Raw genomic sequence first — 16,920 nt, 5'->3', positions numbered from 1 at the left:
AGTTTGGACAGGGACGAGAGCTCCGCTGCCAAAGAATGTGGGGCAGGGGACTACGGACACTAATGTCCATGAAGACATGACAAATTATCCTGTGGTCCTCCATGGAAGGGGTCTGCAAGACTTCCCCTCTGACACGCACCTCCTCTGGCTAACCCTGTAGAGACTAACTCAACTCATGTGAGGAGAAGAATGATAACTTATCAGATCTTTAGTGATAACACCTTCTTAAGGTGTGGCAGGATCAAGTGAGTGATGATGGAGATTTTCTCTGGAGGTGTTTACTAAGTGTCAAGGACTTAAAGCCCCCCTCCATTGGTTAATGTTACTTCACTTAGATGTTTGAGTGTTTGACATGTGAAGGTTGTTTTAACATTCATCTGTGGAAGAAGTTTCTCAGTGCTCACCTTAAATCTGAGTTTAACGTATATGTACACTAAGAATGAATCAACATTGAAGTGAAGAAGGAGACATCTTAGATAGGCAAGGATAGTTTTGATTTTGCCCATGTGCACACCAAAACAGTTTCTTCTTGCCGTAATTGTTCCTTCTGTTCACACCAGCCATTTAGAGATCCATTCCTAAAACCAGTCTTCCAGTGTAAGTGATAGGGGACAAAATGCTGGAAAACTCTGGAATACATTTTTGAACAGAACAAGGACTCTGGATTTTGTTCTCCATCACTTCCACAACATAACTTTTATCAATGTAATTTCTGCTGAAAAAATGTTAGGCACAAATTATCTTTCAAAGCAGAATATGGAAAAGGATATATGTCATTAAAAAAACATCTCTAGGAGGGGGACTGTAAGTTCTGAAACTCAAAAAAAATGAATTTTTCACCTTTTTGTTTGAAAATTATTGGGCATTACAAGGGAGATGGAACAGAGAACAACATTCAGTATATAGTGCAGGTGGGCTGGACTAAAGCTCATAACATCAACTCTGTGTCATATATTTCCTTGAATAAACAGGAGTCTAACTGATTGTCTGTGGCCCAGTGTGGTTGCAGACTATTAGAAAGCTCAGGCCACACTCCTATTTTGTAACAGGGTTGATTTAGGTTTGGGACAGACATGCCCTCTGCACCCTGTGTCGAGCCCCTCTTGTTGGCAGGATAAAGGGCTACAGCTGTCCACGTGTGCTGCTTGTGGTGGTTTATTGCCCATGTCCTGATGTCTCAGAGAACAGAGACTATAGTTGAAAAGATGGGGGAGGAATCAACATAAACACTGGTTGTGTGTCAGCTGTCTTTCCTCAACCTGTCACACTCTTTGCCCTTGTTTGGCCCCTATTCTCACTGCCACGTGCTGCCTAACACCACACAGATGAAACAAACATAAATTTAAGGTTTTAAGTATCAAACATAAAAGGAACATCTGGGAGGCACAGACAAAAATCACTCATCCAGCACCCCGGTCTCAAAGTGCACCACACGTCGCACGAGTTCAAGACGCAGTAGTTCGAGCTTTGCTTGATGCTCCAGCTGATCACATTAGCACAGTTCCAGTTTGGTAAGCCAGGTGGGGATCATTTCCATCTTGCTGCAAAACTGATGAAGGCTGGGCCAGTTTGACTGTTCAATGGAGGGAAAGATGGGGGAGGGAAGCATGAAACTCTGTGCTGCTCATCCTGCTGGTAAACGTCCTCACTGCCAGGTTTTGAGTTCAAATCTGTTAATGACGTTTCTATGTGAGGTTGTTCAATTTGGCATAATGGCCCTCTAGTGGCAGTGTGATGCTCTGCAGTATTGGCCTGCAGCAGCTTCAAAGAGAGTATGGGCTGGGCTGGGCTGATTACTGCAGCCCTGGCACAAAACTCACACTCACAGACACATAAATACACACACACAACACACACATACACACATTCAACCCCTTATCCAGTGCTTCAGCTCCTCTTCACAAACTACATTAAGCTCTTCTGGCTTCTGAACTGTCAGAGGCGCAGTTTAACTGAGTATTAGCAGCGGGCCTTCAGGCAATTTACATATCACATGCCAGAGCACACACACTGGCTCACTCACATATATATACATTATAATACATACGGTACATAAAGAAGCCTGAACAAATGCACATGTGCCTCAGCGTGACAAAGGCAGACTGACCTGTGGACGACAAAAACAGGGAGTTAGAAATACTCAGATGAGGGAGGAGAGCAGAAAAGATGATGGCAATAGAGAAGAATGACAGCAGTAATATGTCTGCAAAGGGCCAGGCTCCCATTAATCTTCATAAGTGGAGAGGCAGAGATGGGGAAAATACAGAGTGAAGATGTGTAAGAGGGGAGAGAGTGAGAGAGAGAGAGAGAGAGAGAGAGAGAGAGAGAGAGAGAAAGAGAGAGAGAGAGCATCACTGTGCAGAAAATCTGTCTTTCCCAACTCTCCATGTCTCCCTCTCTTGTATGTTGGGAGTATCTGAGCACTAGCCGAGAGCACAGACTCCATAATTTAAAACAAAGGCTCTAACCATCAGTCACAACTGGGCTTGAGTCAGCATCAGACAGGATCTGAGCAGCCAGACCATAATTCAATCAGTCTGGTTAATACGCGCAGAGCTGAAGTAGCCCAAGTTTTCAGACTCTATTCAGATCTAATGTACTGTCCTGAAACTACGAGATTCAAACTCCACTAGGAGTTCACCTGCCACTGACGGTACGACTTTCTTAAACTGGGACATAATGCAATTCTACTACAAGTCCTCCGAGAATATGAAGTGCACTGTTTTCTTTGAGGAGGAAGTACAGCAAAAAGAAAAACATCACCCTGCTGTTTAATTATTACACATTATCTCTCTACAACGCTTTTAGAAATGTAAAAGCTACAGCGATAGCAACACCGTGAGCTCAGCACCCCTTACTCAAAAAGCACATTTGTATTCCATTTGAATATTAAACATATTTTGACAGTACTCATACACCAATGTGAATATATCAGTGATAAAATCAGTCTACAATATTGGCCTGGCTGATGTACTGATTTGGCTCTACTGCAGATATCTCAATGTTATATCCAATTAGACAGCAGCTGCAATCTGTAGGGAAAAAAATATCAACAAATACAAACATGAGTGAATTAACCTAAAGTTCGTTGCAAGAAACCATTGTTTTTTTTTTTTAAACAAACCTTGTGGATGACCCTTTTATTGTTCTCAGTGCACTAAATTACGTCTATTTTCCAGTTTACAGTGTGTCACTACTATCTTTATGGGGGACAGTGGCATTTTCGAACATCTGTTTCTTCTTGCCTCAGTGCAGCACCAGCCTCATTTCTCACCATAAAGAGCGGAAGAGGCGAGGAAACAGGCTGCGAATGAAAAGATGAAAGACGAGATGGATGGAAAAAGCAAGAGGTACACGGAGCCGCGGAGAGAAGGCTGGACGTCTTGGGCAGAGCGGCAACTGTGATGATAGATAAATACGCCTGGGGAGCTTCACTGAGCGTGTGCCTCAGTGGCTGTGTGTACGGGGTCTTTTTCCACCGCTGTGTTGACAGAATGATGGCATCTTCATCTGCACAGCTTTGCTGAGTCAGAACCTGATTTCGCTCTCATCCCCTCCTTCCTCTCTCACACACACCTTCTATCCTCATGTTATTTACACTCAAGCGGAGTGACCTGTCTGCAGTAAAGAGGGACCCATTCGGACTTCGGCGTATGAACAGCTCTTAATTAACAAATCAACACATATTTCATGTATCTACCACGCCGCTTTCCACTTGAACAGTTAATATTCGCTGCCTCAGGGGCCAGATGCTGAGCTGCCTGCTGTATCTGAGATTGACATGTTAATAAATATTAAATATAAGCAATTAAGGGAGATGCTCTCATCAATCAGGGCAAGGGAAGTCAAAATAAAGATGATATAAAACTGGCGCCAATTACTCAACTGCCTCCGTTCAGTTACTTTAATGCTGCCTTACACACATACAGATTCGAACACACACTCAGAAATATGCAGACATACTTGTACTCATCGACACACTCACGCATTCACCTACAGTGCAGTGCATGCAGGTGCATTACACACACTCGCTCATGGTCAACACACATGTATGCAGCTCACAGCAACCTTCCATATGCAGGCATACAGGTCAGGCAGCGGTATACTCAAACCGAACAAGGTCGTGCAACTCGTCGGCCGACCATGTGGGGAGGCCAGGTTTGTGATTTTTTTTTTTTTTTTAAGGACACTTGAAAAGAATGTGAGAAGCTGGTCGTCAAAGTGAGGTGGGCAAATTATTAACTGGAGGTATAGTAGACACTGAAAGAGTAGAAGAGTAACAGGCGCAACTTAGCCCAAGCCTGATGGGGCTCAAGGTGTTGGGCTGCATTAAAATCCAGAATGGGATTTACAGTTACTCTGCTTTAACAGCTATTCATAGCTACGCCACAAATCATGAGGGTTTACCAACATTCACCTTTCGTTTAAGGTGTAATGGTGAAAAGCTGCATGAAAATAAAGCATTATTCTACCATGTTAAAAGACACTAAAAGGCTCTGGAGATTTTTGTTTAAAATACGAGACACGAGAAAACTCTGTGTGATCTTTAAAATTAAACCATCTAAAAGGAAATCTGTAAAATAATGATAATGTAAAACTGTCATCTTCTTTAACCGTTGCCAATAATCAAACTAAAAAAATATAAATATGAGAAAATATTGCAAGTACACGTGAAACACTGAGCTGATCTGTCCTGGCCATTGTCCAGATTTTTTTCTTGATTCGATCAGACTCTTCTATCTCAATTATCCGACAGTCAGCATGGTCTTCATGAGTGTTAGTGCCGACAGGGTGGAAGCAGGAATATGGGGAACAAAAGCTGTAAAGAACTTTTTTACACCTACTGCCACACACCTGGCCAATCTGTGCAGAAAGAGGGCATGAAAGATTGTCCATTAAAAGGAAGTTTTCTGCAGCTTTCAGACTTCCCGACCAGCACTTCTTTTGGAGTATACTTCCACCTTTATCATGCACTCTGAGCATTCACCTAAAACACATGCACATGCACGCATGCATGCACATTGATTGTCACTCAGTTTCTCTTTCTCTCTCTTTTTGTCAACTAAACACACACAAAACTGATGATAAGAAAAGTGCCTTAGTTTTTAAATGGAATAGAAATTGTGCTATTTAAAGATCAACCAAAGCAAAAACTGCCAAGTAAACAAACTTAGAAGTTTAAAATATGGATAAAGGAACACAAGTCATTAACGAACTGAAGGCAAATAAAACTGACCAAAATGATGAAAATAAATAAAATACATTAGAAATGTGAAATTAAAATGGTGACTAAGGTGGAGTTTAAGAAGGGTAACAGATGAATAAAAAAACAAAAACAAAAATTTAAAATCTGATTGTGGAAAAGTGAGAAAGTCTGGACATGGCTTCCTTAAAATCCTCCTGTGTTAGTGTGTTCAGTGCAGCTTCACAATGCTTTGTGATAACACAAAAACATTTTCTTCTCTACTCTCTACTCATAACTATAATCCTGAAACGAAAAGGTTTAATGGATGTTGCTGTTCAGTTTGAACTTGTAATATCCAAACTACATGTTTGTTCATATGACAAAGGCAGCAAAGTTTTTCTCTTTATATTTTCCCTCTCATGGTTCATTTGTGACAAGATCAGGTTTGTATATTTATCCTTGTGCTAACTAAGACAGCTTGCTCTCATCAGTGAAATGTGCTTGTGCAATTTTGTTCACCTGCAATGCTATGTGAATTCTAATCTACCCTCTTCAAGGAGTTTTCAACCCGGTATCACAAACCGGTAGTGCACAATAGTTGTGGTCTGCATTCATAAAGGCATTTAGGTTATAGTTACTTTGGATAGCTCTATTGAAAGTATTCTTTGTAGGCCATATTGTTCCCTTGAGGTGTCTCACTGTTGCAATAAGCCAGAAAACATCAGTTTCTAATGGGTCAGCAAGACGAGGAGAATCCTGCTCTCCTGTCTTCTTCCTGTACTGGGTATCTGGCCAACCAAGACATTATTACACGACTTCTGCAGTGTTTCACAATGGCAGTAAAGCCCCTTCTACCTTTAATCTGAATTCTGTGAAGCTGGTATCAATAACCCTGGGACAAAAATGAGTTACAATATCTGAATACGCTGTGGTCTTTCTCATGTAAATTAAACTCTGCCCCCCTAGCCGAAACAAATTACAGCCAACTGCTGGTGGCTGGACATGAATGGGCTTCCTAATGTAGTCTGCATCTACAGTGGGCTGGGGAGCAGCTGGAACAGAGAAACTGAGACGGGGGAGAATTTATGTGACAGTGCAGAGTGTGACAGTTTGCTTTTTTTTCATATTGAGTCTGCCATGCAGCCGTACTGTGACGAATGGGGCTTGGCTCCCTGAGCATCTGTCTCCGAGGACTCACTGAGGGGTAATTAGAGCTGTGGGATGATAAGGGATATTCTTCAGGCCCACTAAGTATTAACGGTGGCAAAGGGGATGGCGCCTTTACACAGACCTCTGACATCTCACAATGCTGTGTTACAGGAGGGGGCGGGCTTGGATGGGGCATTTGATGAAGCGTTAGATTTCTGTGTAAATTAAATCAGCCCTCAGGGAAAGAGTCATGGTTTGTGCGACCAGTTTGAGGGGTGGTGAGAGTTTCAGTCACTAAGATGCTGACTGGCCAATCTGCATGATACTAAATGCTTCTGAACCTTTCCCGTTCCCAAAGCTGGGAACAATAAAATTAAGTGCATGTATGGTGTTTCAGATTTTTACTGTCACAGCTTTGGTCATTTGGTTCTTCTTGGTTATGATAATATTTTCTTCACAACATTAACTGCTAAGATCTTTGTACTCTGCAACCTCAACTGGGTAACAAACAGGAGCAGTCAGACAATCGGGATGTAAAAAAAACTTCCAGGTCAGTGAAATCTGTCTCAAAGTGAAAATAAAAGTAAACGATAAAATCATTACCCAAACTGTCCGCTGTAAACATCTATCACCGTTTCCATTGATTAAAACTCCATGGATTACAAATTCAGAATACAAAGAGTCGTATTTGACCCTGACACGGTTTTCTCGTGTCAGCCGTCCAAGCAGTTAATATCCTACCTTCCTGGTTCAGACTTTACCTACTGTAACTGCTGTGGTTATCAGCTGTGCACGCAGTTTTCCTGTGAAGTGAGGGATTATTAACGGCTCTGCAGACACTGCTGCATGCAATTTTATTTCAAAATTAAGACATCTGGATAATCAGACTAAACTGTCACCTTGTTTACAACCTGTATGATCATCTGACCGTTCATGTTTGTTACTATTTCATGCTTTTTGCAATTTTGCTCCATTCCCAGATCTCATCAGTGGCTTTGGCACAATGTTCTATAGTTTTCTTTAAAGATGCAGGACTGGAGCAGTGAAAGACAAAGCTGAGACAGACAGCTGCAGACAGAGGGGCATACTGAATCACTTTCTAGTAAATACTAGTTAGGGAAGCAGACACCTTGTTCAGGATTTGGTTTATGCTGCTGCTGTTGTCCACTGCTGTGTTGGCTAAGGGCCAGTGAGGGGGACTGGGCTCTTCAGGACGATCTGTCACTGCACCACTCCCTTTCTCTGTGCTCTGGGCACAAACAAAGTGTTTGTCACACTCAGCAATCGCCATATTTCCCTTCCAAAATGACCCAGGACCATCCTATTCTATAGTCTACTCTATCTACTCATTTGCTGACTTTTATGTTGATGAACCTGTTTGGAAACCTGAAGAACATTAGACTGCGTCTATGGTCCCAGAAGGACTGGGTCTGTGGTAATAACAGGATGATGTTTACAGTCCTGACAGACAAATAAACAAATAAAAATATCCTCTTTCACCCATTCACACAAAAGGAAAAAGAAAATTCAAAACAAAGCAAAAATACAATTGCCCAATGCACACGCATTCATGAGCATCACCGAGGGAAAGACAATACTCCATATTGTTGTGTGTTGGGCCAATGGCCAAGGTAAACTGTTATTGATGATCCACTTGCTTGTTACCTTCATTCTGTGCTAAATGTGTTCACCCCATCTTTTTTAGTCTTTTGTTCTTTTGTCTGCACTTTCAAATGGTTTACTCTGCTCAGTGAAGGTTGACCCAATAATGCTCCAGAGTGTTTGGGAGCAATATGGAGATCGGGAGAGTAGGTTTAGGAATTTGACATGAGCGCAAGGGGGAGGCTAGGATTTGAGGGGAAATCATCAGGGGCAAGAGTCGTCTGGAACAAGTTTCCCAGCAGCTGCATTGCACTTAAGATGATCTCTCCTCTGTCGAGTGACAACGGATTCAAGATCATCTGTTGGATAGGTGCAATAAAACCTTTGGCAAACGTATCCCAGACTGTTTAAACAGATAAAACCAGACAAAACACAGGCAGAGCACATGACACACCACTGACACGGGAAATACGCAACAGCCACAATACACAACACTGGCACATCAAAGGCACGGGCAAAGGCAAGGCAGAACCACAACATCTACTGCACTCAATAGGAAGACCACAACGGAAAATACACACACACACACACACACACAACACAGACTGATACACAGACACAACATAGATGGACATTCAAATCATATTTTATACTAATACACATACAGAAGCCATGCAAGGACAGAAACAAAGCATGCACACAAACACACTAAGAATTAAGAGGCCGACCCCTCCCTCCCCAAAAACACACGCACACATTTCTTACTCACTTTTTCTTTCTCTTTCTCTTTCTCTGTTTTTCCTCTCTCTCTTTCTCACAAACACACACACACACCTTAATTTAATCCTAAACACGAACACAGTGGTACAAATGACACAAGCATATTTTATAAATCAGAAGAACCCACAGGAAAAATACTTGGACTGTTGTCTATTATCACTACTGTAAACCTGTGTTGTGTGAAATACTTTGTGTGGCAGGAACCGCAGACGTACTTGAAACTTTTATCGATTCTATGGAAATTATATCAAAGCTATATTTTGCCCGTGGACTCTTGCCATGTAATATGCTGCTTGTGAACATTAATTTCAGAGAAATCACAGACACCGATATAGATGTAAATATAGATACAGATACACACATGTTATATATAAATATGTGGAACTAAAAGAAAGAACGCAAAACAAGAAAAACCACCAAACAAAAAAATTAAAATCAGCAAGTTAGTACGATACATCAAGCAAGAACAGGAACAAAGAAAAAGCTCCAGCCTGATCCCACGACACCTGACTGAATCAGCTCACAGCACAACAGCAACACTAGAAAGTCAAAGGAACCAGAACTACAATACCATAAGCAACACACAACAAAAACAAGAGAGATAAAGATAAAAACAACAACAACAGCAGAGCAACAACAGTGACACAAACTTTAAGTGACAGATACAAGATGGTCATAAATACAGAATATATATACATATAGATATATAGATAGAAATAGGAAAAGCCAGATATACGTGTTGCTGATATTTACTTCATCATCATAGTGCCATACTCCTTGGCCATCCGGCATCTCAGAGCTCACACTACTGTCCTGATCGATTAGCCAGCGATGCACGGCGTGGGCCTAAAAGGACATACGACATAAAGACAGAGCCCAGTTAATCGCAACAGTGAGAAGCGGAGAGATGGAGAGAAAGAACAGAAAGGGGAAAAGCAGAGGCGGGGGAGAGGAGAGCAACAGAGCGAAAACACAAAACAATGGCAAGGAAATGAGAAAGATTCAAAGAGGAACAAGGGGAACATTATATTGAGACAGGTAGAAAAGGTGGATGAGGGAAGGAGGGAGAAGGGAGAAGGGAGAGAGAGGGGAAAGAGAGCAGGAAGAGGAACCACCCCACCCCACCCCATCCCACCCCACCTCACCTCACCCCACCCCACCCCACCTCACCCCACCTCATCCCACCTCACCCCACCCCACCTCATCCCACCTCACCCAACCCTGTCCCATCCCAAGCAAACGCCTCCCTCCGCCCCCCTAAAGAAATCTCCCTGCAGGAAGCAGGTCAGGTTAGGATGAGTGGAATGAGTGTGGAAGCACGATGTTGCACGACACGAGGACATCACACATACAGTGGTGATCGCTGGGCAACGCCACACTGATGGTGATAGAGGAGAATCTGGTGTTGATGGTTTGCGGGTCACACATGGATCGGCTGTGTCTCTGTGGAAATCTGCCACCTACACGTCAGAGTGAGTCCGTCATACCACGCTTGTCCGAGTGGCATCTGGACACAAAATGTAGTGTACTTACCCAGAATTCATACATAGAAATGTGCAACCACAAACGTGCAGTACAAAATACACAACATGAAAATATTGTTAATGCAATAACAGAAAGAAAAATAAAAACATACAAGAGGGCCAAGTGTGACCTGTTTTGTAGCAAAGAAACAACAATTTTCTTTATAATACAGTATGCAGAGCGACAGCAATAAATACACAATAGTCACGAAAAACAGCAAGAATGGTTTAAACAGTCATTTATACAAAAAACAGCCAACAAAAGTCTGTCAGCTCCAGACAATAATCAAGTAACGCTTGTTTTTTTTCCCAGAAACAACTGTCTGCTCCCATCAGCAAATCAGACAGACAATTAAAAGAAAACAACAACAACCTCCCAAACTTCTCCAGACAGACAGACAGACAGACAGACAGACAGAGGGACAGCTGCAGACCAGGTCTGCTCAGACTCTCTCAGCTGAGATTCAGATCAAATACATACTGTGGACTCTAGTCCCGGTCACCCTGAAACACACAAATACCCATGCGCCCGCACGCACACACACAAACCCCATCTGTTACTCTTGACTGTTGTTGTGTCAGCACCAAAAAAAACCAAACACAGCTCCTTTTGTGACGCTCGCTGCCCCTTTGCGGCAGAAATGCTTGTCAAGATTTGCACTGGGGTGAAATCGTAGAATCCAAAGGATTAATTACCCTGTCATGGCCGCTACTGCACATTTACTATTTACATTACGCCAGCATTCTTACAGGACTTGTGTTATGTTTTTAAGATGCAGTGATGCGGGCTGTCATGTGTTGACATTGCAAAATAACATTTATTTTTACACTGAAGGACCATTTAGCACGTGAATTGTTGCGTGAAGGAGAAGACTGTAGATTGGCTTCTTTAACACAGAATGTGATGAGGGAAAATGAGGATTTTACTTGCGCACATGTTCCAGGATTCAACCATCCACACACACACATTTATCTACTACTGCACTTACTACAAGACTAACTGCATGAAAAGGTTTGTGAAACACATAGCCCGACCATGTATACTGGGTCCTTTAAACTTTATCCTAATACAAACTTAACCCCAATTCTACTTTTAAGTGTAAAAACAACCTGAAAAATCCTTTTAAACTGGTGAGGAAAGATAAAATGACATCCTCTCTGAGGATTTTCATCATCTTTCTACACTTGTGAGGACATTTTATCCTCATGAGGACACAGATAGAAGAAACACACACACATACACAAAGAGGGAGCAGGACCTTCTATGTCAGGTGGTGTGTCTGCAAAGACAGATGCATTAGCTGGTACACACATAGCAGGGAAGTGGAGGACAATACACAGAAAACAAACGGAGTCACCTCAAGGGTACAGTGAATCAGAGGGTGACAGCAGAGGCCAAAGCCTCTGTTAGGACACCCGAAAATAGACAAAACAAGGCGACTACAAGGTACAACCAGAGAGAATGGTAATGCATGTGGAACATTTGATCCTTTTTTTAAACTTTCTAAGCAGGAATTTGCACTTTGCATGACCTTCATCTGTGAGAAATGTTTGTAGTAACAGTACTTAGTAACACTGTCTTTGCATGGGTGAAGCGGGTGGTGTGTGCATGTGTTTTTGTGTGTGGATGTGTGTACGTGATGCACGGCGGCGTCATCCGTAGAGTTTGTGGTGAGTTACAGAGCGTGTCAGCTTAAAAGAATAATTGGATTAAGGAGCAGACGGCTAGTGATGACAGGGAGAGAGGGGTGACGGGGTGGAGGAGGAGGAGGAGGGGAAACAGAGTGAGGCAGAGGGGAAGAGAGGTGCTGATAAGAGTAACAGGCCATTTGCTGCGGAGCCTCTGGGAGCCTCTCGGCAGTGAACAGACACGCTGAGGGAACTCAAACCGTTACACTGCAGATTAGAGGGATAAAGGGATAACACTTATAGTCTCTGGACAACTAACTAGCAGCCTCTTGGCATTTGGGTATACATTACATCAAACTCCAAGACAAGCATAAGACAACCAGCATGAGTCATGTACAGCAGAACAGAAAAAGGACACATCATTTTGTCTCCGTTTGCTTTATAGGCTTTTAAACCACCATGATGGCCTTTGGAGAAGGGCCACTCTGGAGGCTGCTACCTCTCGACATTTGCAGCTTATCCTTCACAGTGTCAGCTACTGAAGCAGCGCTGAGGGTAGAACTGAGGACAGAGTCGAAAGAGAGAGGAGTGCAAGTTAAAGAAAGTCTCATATTAAAGAAAGAGGAGTGTGAGCGAGAGAAGTGGAAGAATGATTAGAGAGTAATCCACTGAGAAAGAGGCACTGGTGAAACATCACATAACAAGGCTGTCTCTGTGTTTCATTTGTCACAAGCATCATTTGTTGTATGTTGACACAGATGACTTCAGATGGACCAGAGAAATGGGCGAGAAAGTTCCAATCAGAAAAGTATTGGAACAGAAAAGAAACTGAGCTTCGACTTGAACTTTGACTCGATGAAACCACAGAAAACGTAAAGAGGCAAATGTGTGAAATTAAACACCATCAAATTAGTTTTTGCATTAACATACTGCTGTGCTGACAGTCAACAGAATCTGCTGCGGCTCACCAGAGATGGTTACTGTACTCTCCAGATCAGCCCATCACATTTAACGCACACACAATAAGTAAGCACTGATAAAACAACACGATACCAAAGCAGTCCACAACAATGTCACCTAAAAACACACCACACATGTTCGGATTTAGTTGTCCTTCAGTTAACCATAAGACAAGAATACACTTACTTCACAATACATAAAGGTGTTTGTTATAGTGCACACAGAGCTTTCATTAGAATAAGCACTCCACAGGGGAAGAAGAGCTCTCGGCTGCTCAATGGACCTGCACTGCCTCAATAACTCACAGTCCCTCTATGAGAACAGTGAGAACAATAAGGGTCAGAGGAGCCGTGATATACAAACGACTGTAGCATTAAGAACCAAGCACCTTTCTCAAAACGCCTATTCATCAGTCGAGTTTGTTTTAGTCCTCAAGTGCATCAACTTCTCTCTTGATTGTCCACCTTCCTGTCCATTATCATCAAGCGCAGGACAAGCATCAAGTAATCAAGCTCTAATGTCATAAGTCAAACTAGGCCAATGCCTGGCTAGTTCTTTGTGAAAGGCTGACACAGTATCTAAACTAAATGGAACCGTACTAAATTATTCAACTCCTGAGGAAAAAAAAAAAAATCAAGTGGAGTTAGAACAGGATAGCATCTTCACTGAGGTGCTGGACCGTAGAGAGCCCATCTCAGAATCCCATAAAACACCTGATTCATCTGGCCTCTGGTTCTTATTTCAACACAACTTAACTGAACACATCAGGAAAGCACAGGGGATGTTCGCCTGATGTGATAAACTACAGGGGTGATTAAAGAAGACAAATTTGTGTGTAGACCTAAACAGTACACACTGAACACACGATGGTGGTGTCTGTTAGCTGAACAGGCTGTTAGAAAAGTGCATTAAAAACAAATTAAGAAAGGTCAAGCACTTAAAGAACTTGGAGTATCTGCATGTCTTAGCAGCAGGGCTATATGGTATCTGTACCAAACAAACACTTTTCAGATAGCTTAAGTTGAGAAATATAAATATAAAAAGAAAAACTATAAGCCCCATATTGTTAAAGGTTGTCCACCCTAAACCTAACCCCATCATTACCATTTAAAAGAAGAGTGACAAATTAAAGAAAAACTCTGAAATGAGTGGAGAAACACAGCAAATGCAGATGCCTCTATAAAGGGCACAAGGAGTCACTGAATGGTTTGAATCATATGCTGTGGCCTTCACAGTCACCAGATCTCAACCCTATCAAACACCTATGGTAGATTTTGGACCAATGTATTAGTCAGCGCTCTGCTCTACCATCATCAAAACACCAAATGGGGTATATCTTCAATGATTACAGACATACCACACAGCCATACACAAGACAAGACGAAGTATTAAAATAAAAATGCACTTAAAGGAAAAAAATGTTGCCACGTTTCATAGCACTCGCAGCACTATGGGTGGTTTGAGTGTGAGAATGAAGTATTAGCTGCATCTTTCCTTGTCTTTACGAGGAAAGTCATGACTGAATGTGTCATGTGGAAGAAGAGCCAAAAATCTTGATCTCTGAACCCACAACTCATACTGCGAAATCTCTCTGGTATATATTAGTATAGAACAACTTAATCCTTGCGTGGAAAGTTATTCAGCTAAATAGGTTAGAAAAACTTCAGTGCATTATGTAAACCCCCCCCCCCCCCCCCCCAAAAAAACATATAAATAAAACATCACTGCTTGAGACATCTGAAATGGGTGAGAGGTTTTATGTGTAAGCAGGCATAAATGAGTGCAGATATGGAAGAGGAGAGTAAAGAGAGTGAGAATGAACAGGAGAGCTCTGCAGATCCCAGCCTGATTAATAATGCATGGCTGAGAGCTGCCAGCTCTGTGCCCAGCAGCAACCAGCCTGAGCTCCATCAGCAGAGGAGAGGTGGTTTCTGGAGGGGCACAGGTGGAACCGCCAGCTGGGATGAAAGGGAAGGATGGCGCAGTCACCTCCACCTATCACCTCTACCCTCTTTTTCTTTCACTCCCTGTCCAACTCTCTCTGCATGTCCGGTACGTGCTTGTGTATGAGCATGTGCAGCCACCATCTTCATCCTTTACTGTCTACCCCGCCTTTACCTGTGTCTTCACTCTTGTTCAGTCTTTATTCACAGTAAGGGGGCCATCGCAGTGGTGTGCACTAGCAATAAGGATGTCTAGGAGACACATACAAATCACTGGAATGCCTTGAATCTATACTTATGCAATCCAGCATAAAAATTCTGAAATATGTGCAAACAAATTGTTAAAACTTTTGAAGGATGCTGACTCAACTTTATAGTTATTTTAAAGACTGTAATGTTGTTTTTCTATTGTTATCTTAACAATTGAGCAAAGTACTATGCGTATGCCAAATAAACTCAAAGAGCATTGTCACATGACTCTGTAGGTACAGACCATTACAGCATCTTTCAGCTCACTTTCACTCACCGCTGGTGTCCTGGCACACAACTTTACTATTTCTGTTTACTCTCACCTCTCACAGCTTTTCAGCAGCAACAGGCAGCTGTTTTCAGCAAAAAAAAAACAAAAAACCTCTGTACACTGTACGCTAACTTCCCAGCACCAAACCACAGACAGCCAAGTAGCAACCTCAACAGGATATTTGCTTAAAGGGGCAATAAGTATTTTAGTTTAAAATATTCAAAAATGAACTAAGATTGTCAATAGAACGTGGAGAAAACCAGCTGGCCCCAGCCCGTCCCATCTTGTAATACCACCTTGGTCCTCAAGAGGCGATAGCTGGTCACTGTAGCATTCAGTCTCATGCGCACCCTGAATGACAGGTACACAGACAGGGCCGGTAAAAGACTATGGATTTTTTGACGCGCCACTGGACCAACAATGTGATGGCCCACTGGGATTCGTCCTGCCTGTTGGCCGGTCCAACTATGACACGGGGAAGGGGAGGGGAGAGGAGGGACCAAAGAGTGCATTCCTTTGTTTCTTACGATTGGGGTGGACGCCCCCAACTTTCTGGTAAAATGCTGCCCCCTATTTGTTTGGAGCATGAATTCAACAATTCTTACACGCTGTCTGTTTAAAAACACCACAAACTGCAAACCTCAATCATTTCAATAACTGAATTTACAACAAATTACGCAGGGGCCAAGGAACTGGATGGTATTACATATTAAGGTGTTCCTGTTATTTTGTCACTCCCTTCTGGATAATCCTAGTCCCCATCCTGTGCTCTGAGCCTGTGGAGGTCAGAGGTCATTAAAGCAGAAAGATTAACATCACTGCACACAAAGGACAGACCGCTTTGATGTTCTCTGCAGTGGAGAGAAAGTACAGCCTCTTCTGATCTTTAGCTCTGTTTGTACCTTTTTTCGTCTTCCTCAGAGAATACTTATCGAGGGATTGTCGAGGCAGTGAGTGGAAGAGTTTGTTTTAACAAAAGGACTTTTTGAGAGCATGGATATGAGTGCCTACTGCCACCAGTATACTTAATATAAAAGTTTATGGGGATGTGGCAAAGTTTCTGTGAGGAATCACAAGTCATGTTATGTTACTCAGTTTAAATAGACCAGGAGATGAAAGAGAAGAAACTCAGATAAACCAACAAAGGATGATGTGATTCTATGAGAGTGCTACAATGAAATTTCAGTGTTTACTGTGGTGGGAGCACTGTGAAGCTCAACTACAACATGACACCGAGTGAACATTGTTTTAATGTTTTGTGTGAACCCTGGGACTTGTGTGATGTGTGGACTTAAGTGCTGTAAAAGAAAGAAGAGATGAAAAGAAAGAGAAGACACAGAAATGGACAGTATGAGAGAGAGAGGGAAGCCAGCTGAAATTTCTTTATGCATTTTATCAATGACATTTAGGTGCACCCCCCCGGCACCCCTCCCTCCTATTTTTCTCTTCCCTCCATTGAATACCGTTGCTCTTCCATCCCAGACTATTTTTATCCAAGATTTCATTACCATAATAAAACACATGCATGAAAAAAAAGATAAACTCAAAGAGACAGCGCAGCCAAAAACCTGGATTTGAGAGGCTTATTTTCATCTTTCTTTCTTGTCTTTTATTCTTTTATGTTGCTCT

At 42.4% G+C, this 16,920-nt stretch overlaps 1 protein-coding gene across 1 annotated transcript in view; it reads right to left on the bottom strand.

Moving 5' to 3' along the window:
• The window catches only part of ank1a (ankyrin 1, erythrocytic a), an 86,505-nt gene that overhangs the window by 44,114 nt on the left and 25,471 nt on the right, over positions 1-16,920 (bottom strand). The window contains exon 2 of the mRNA XM_041042068.1: positions 9,470-9,562. Within this exon, the coding sequence (XP_040898002.1) occupies positions 9,470-9,562 (93 nt within the window). The remainder of the gene's footprint in view (positions 1-9,469; positions 9,563-16,920) is intronic.

Source organism: Toxotes jaculatrix, chromosome 7 (assembly GCF_017976425.1).
Source record: "Toxotes jaculatrix isolate fToxJac2 chromosome 7, fToxJac2.pri, whole genome shotgun sequence".
Taxonomy (NCBI): Eukaryota; Metazoa; Chordata; class Actinopteri; family Toxotidae; genus Toxotes; species Toxotes jaculatrix.
Note: the sequence above shows the minus strand (reverse complement) of the source record. Positions and strands in the feature narration are given on the sequence as shown.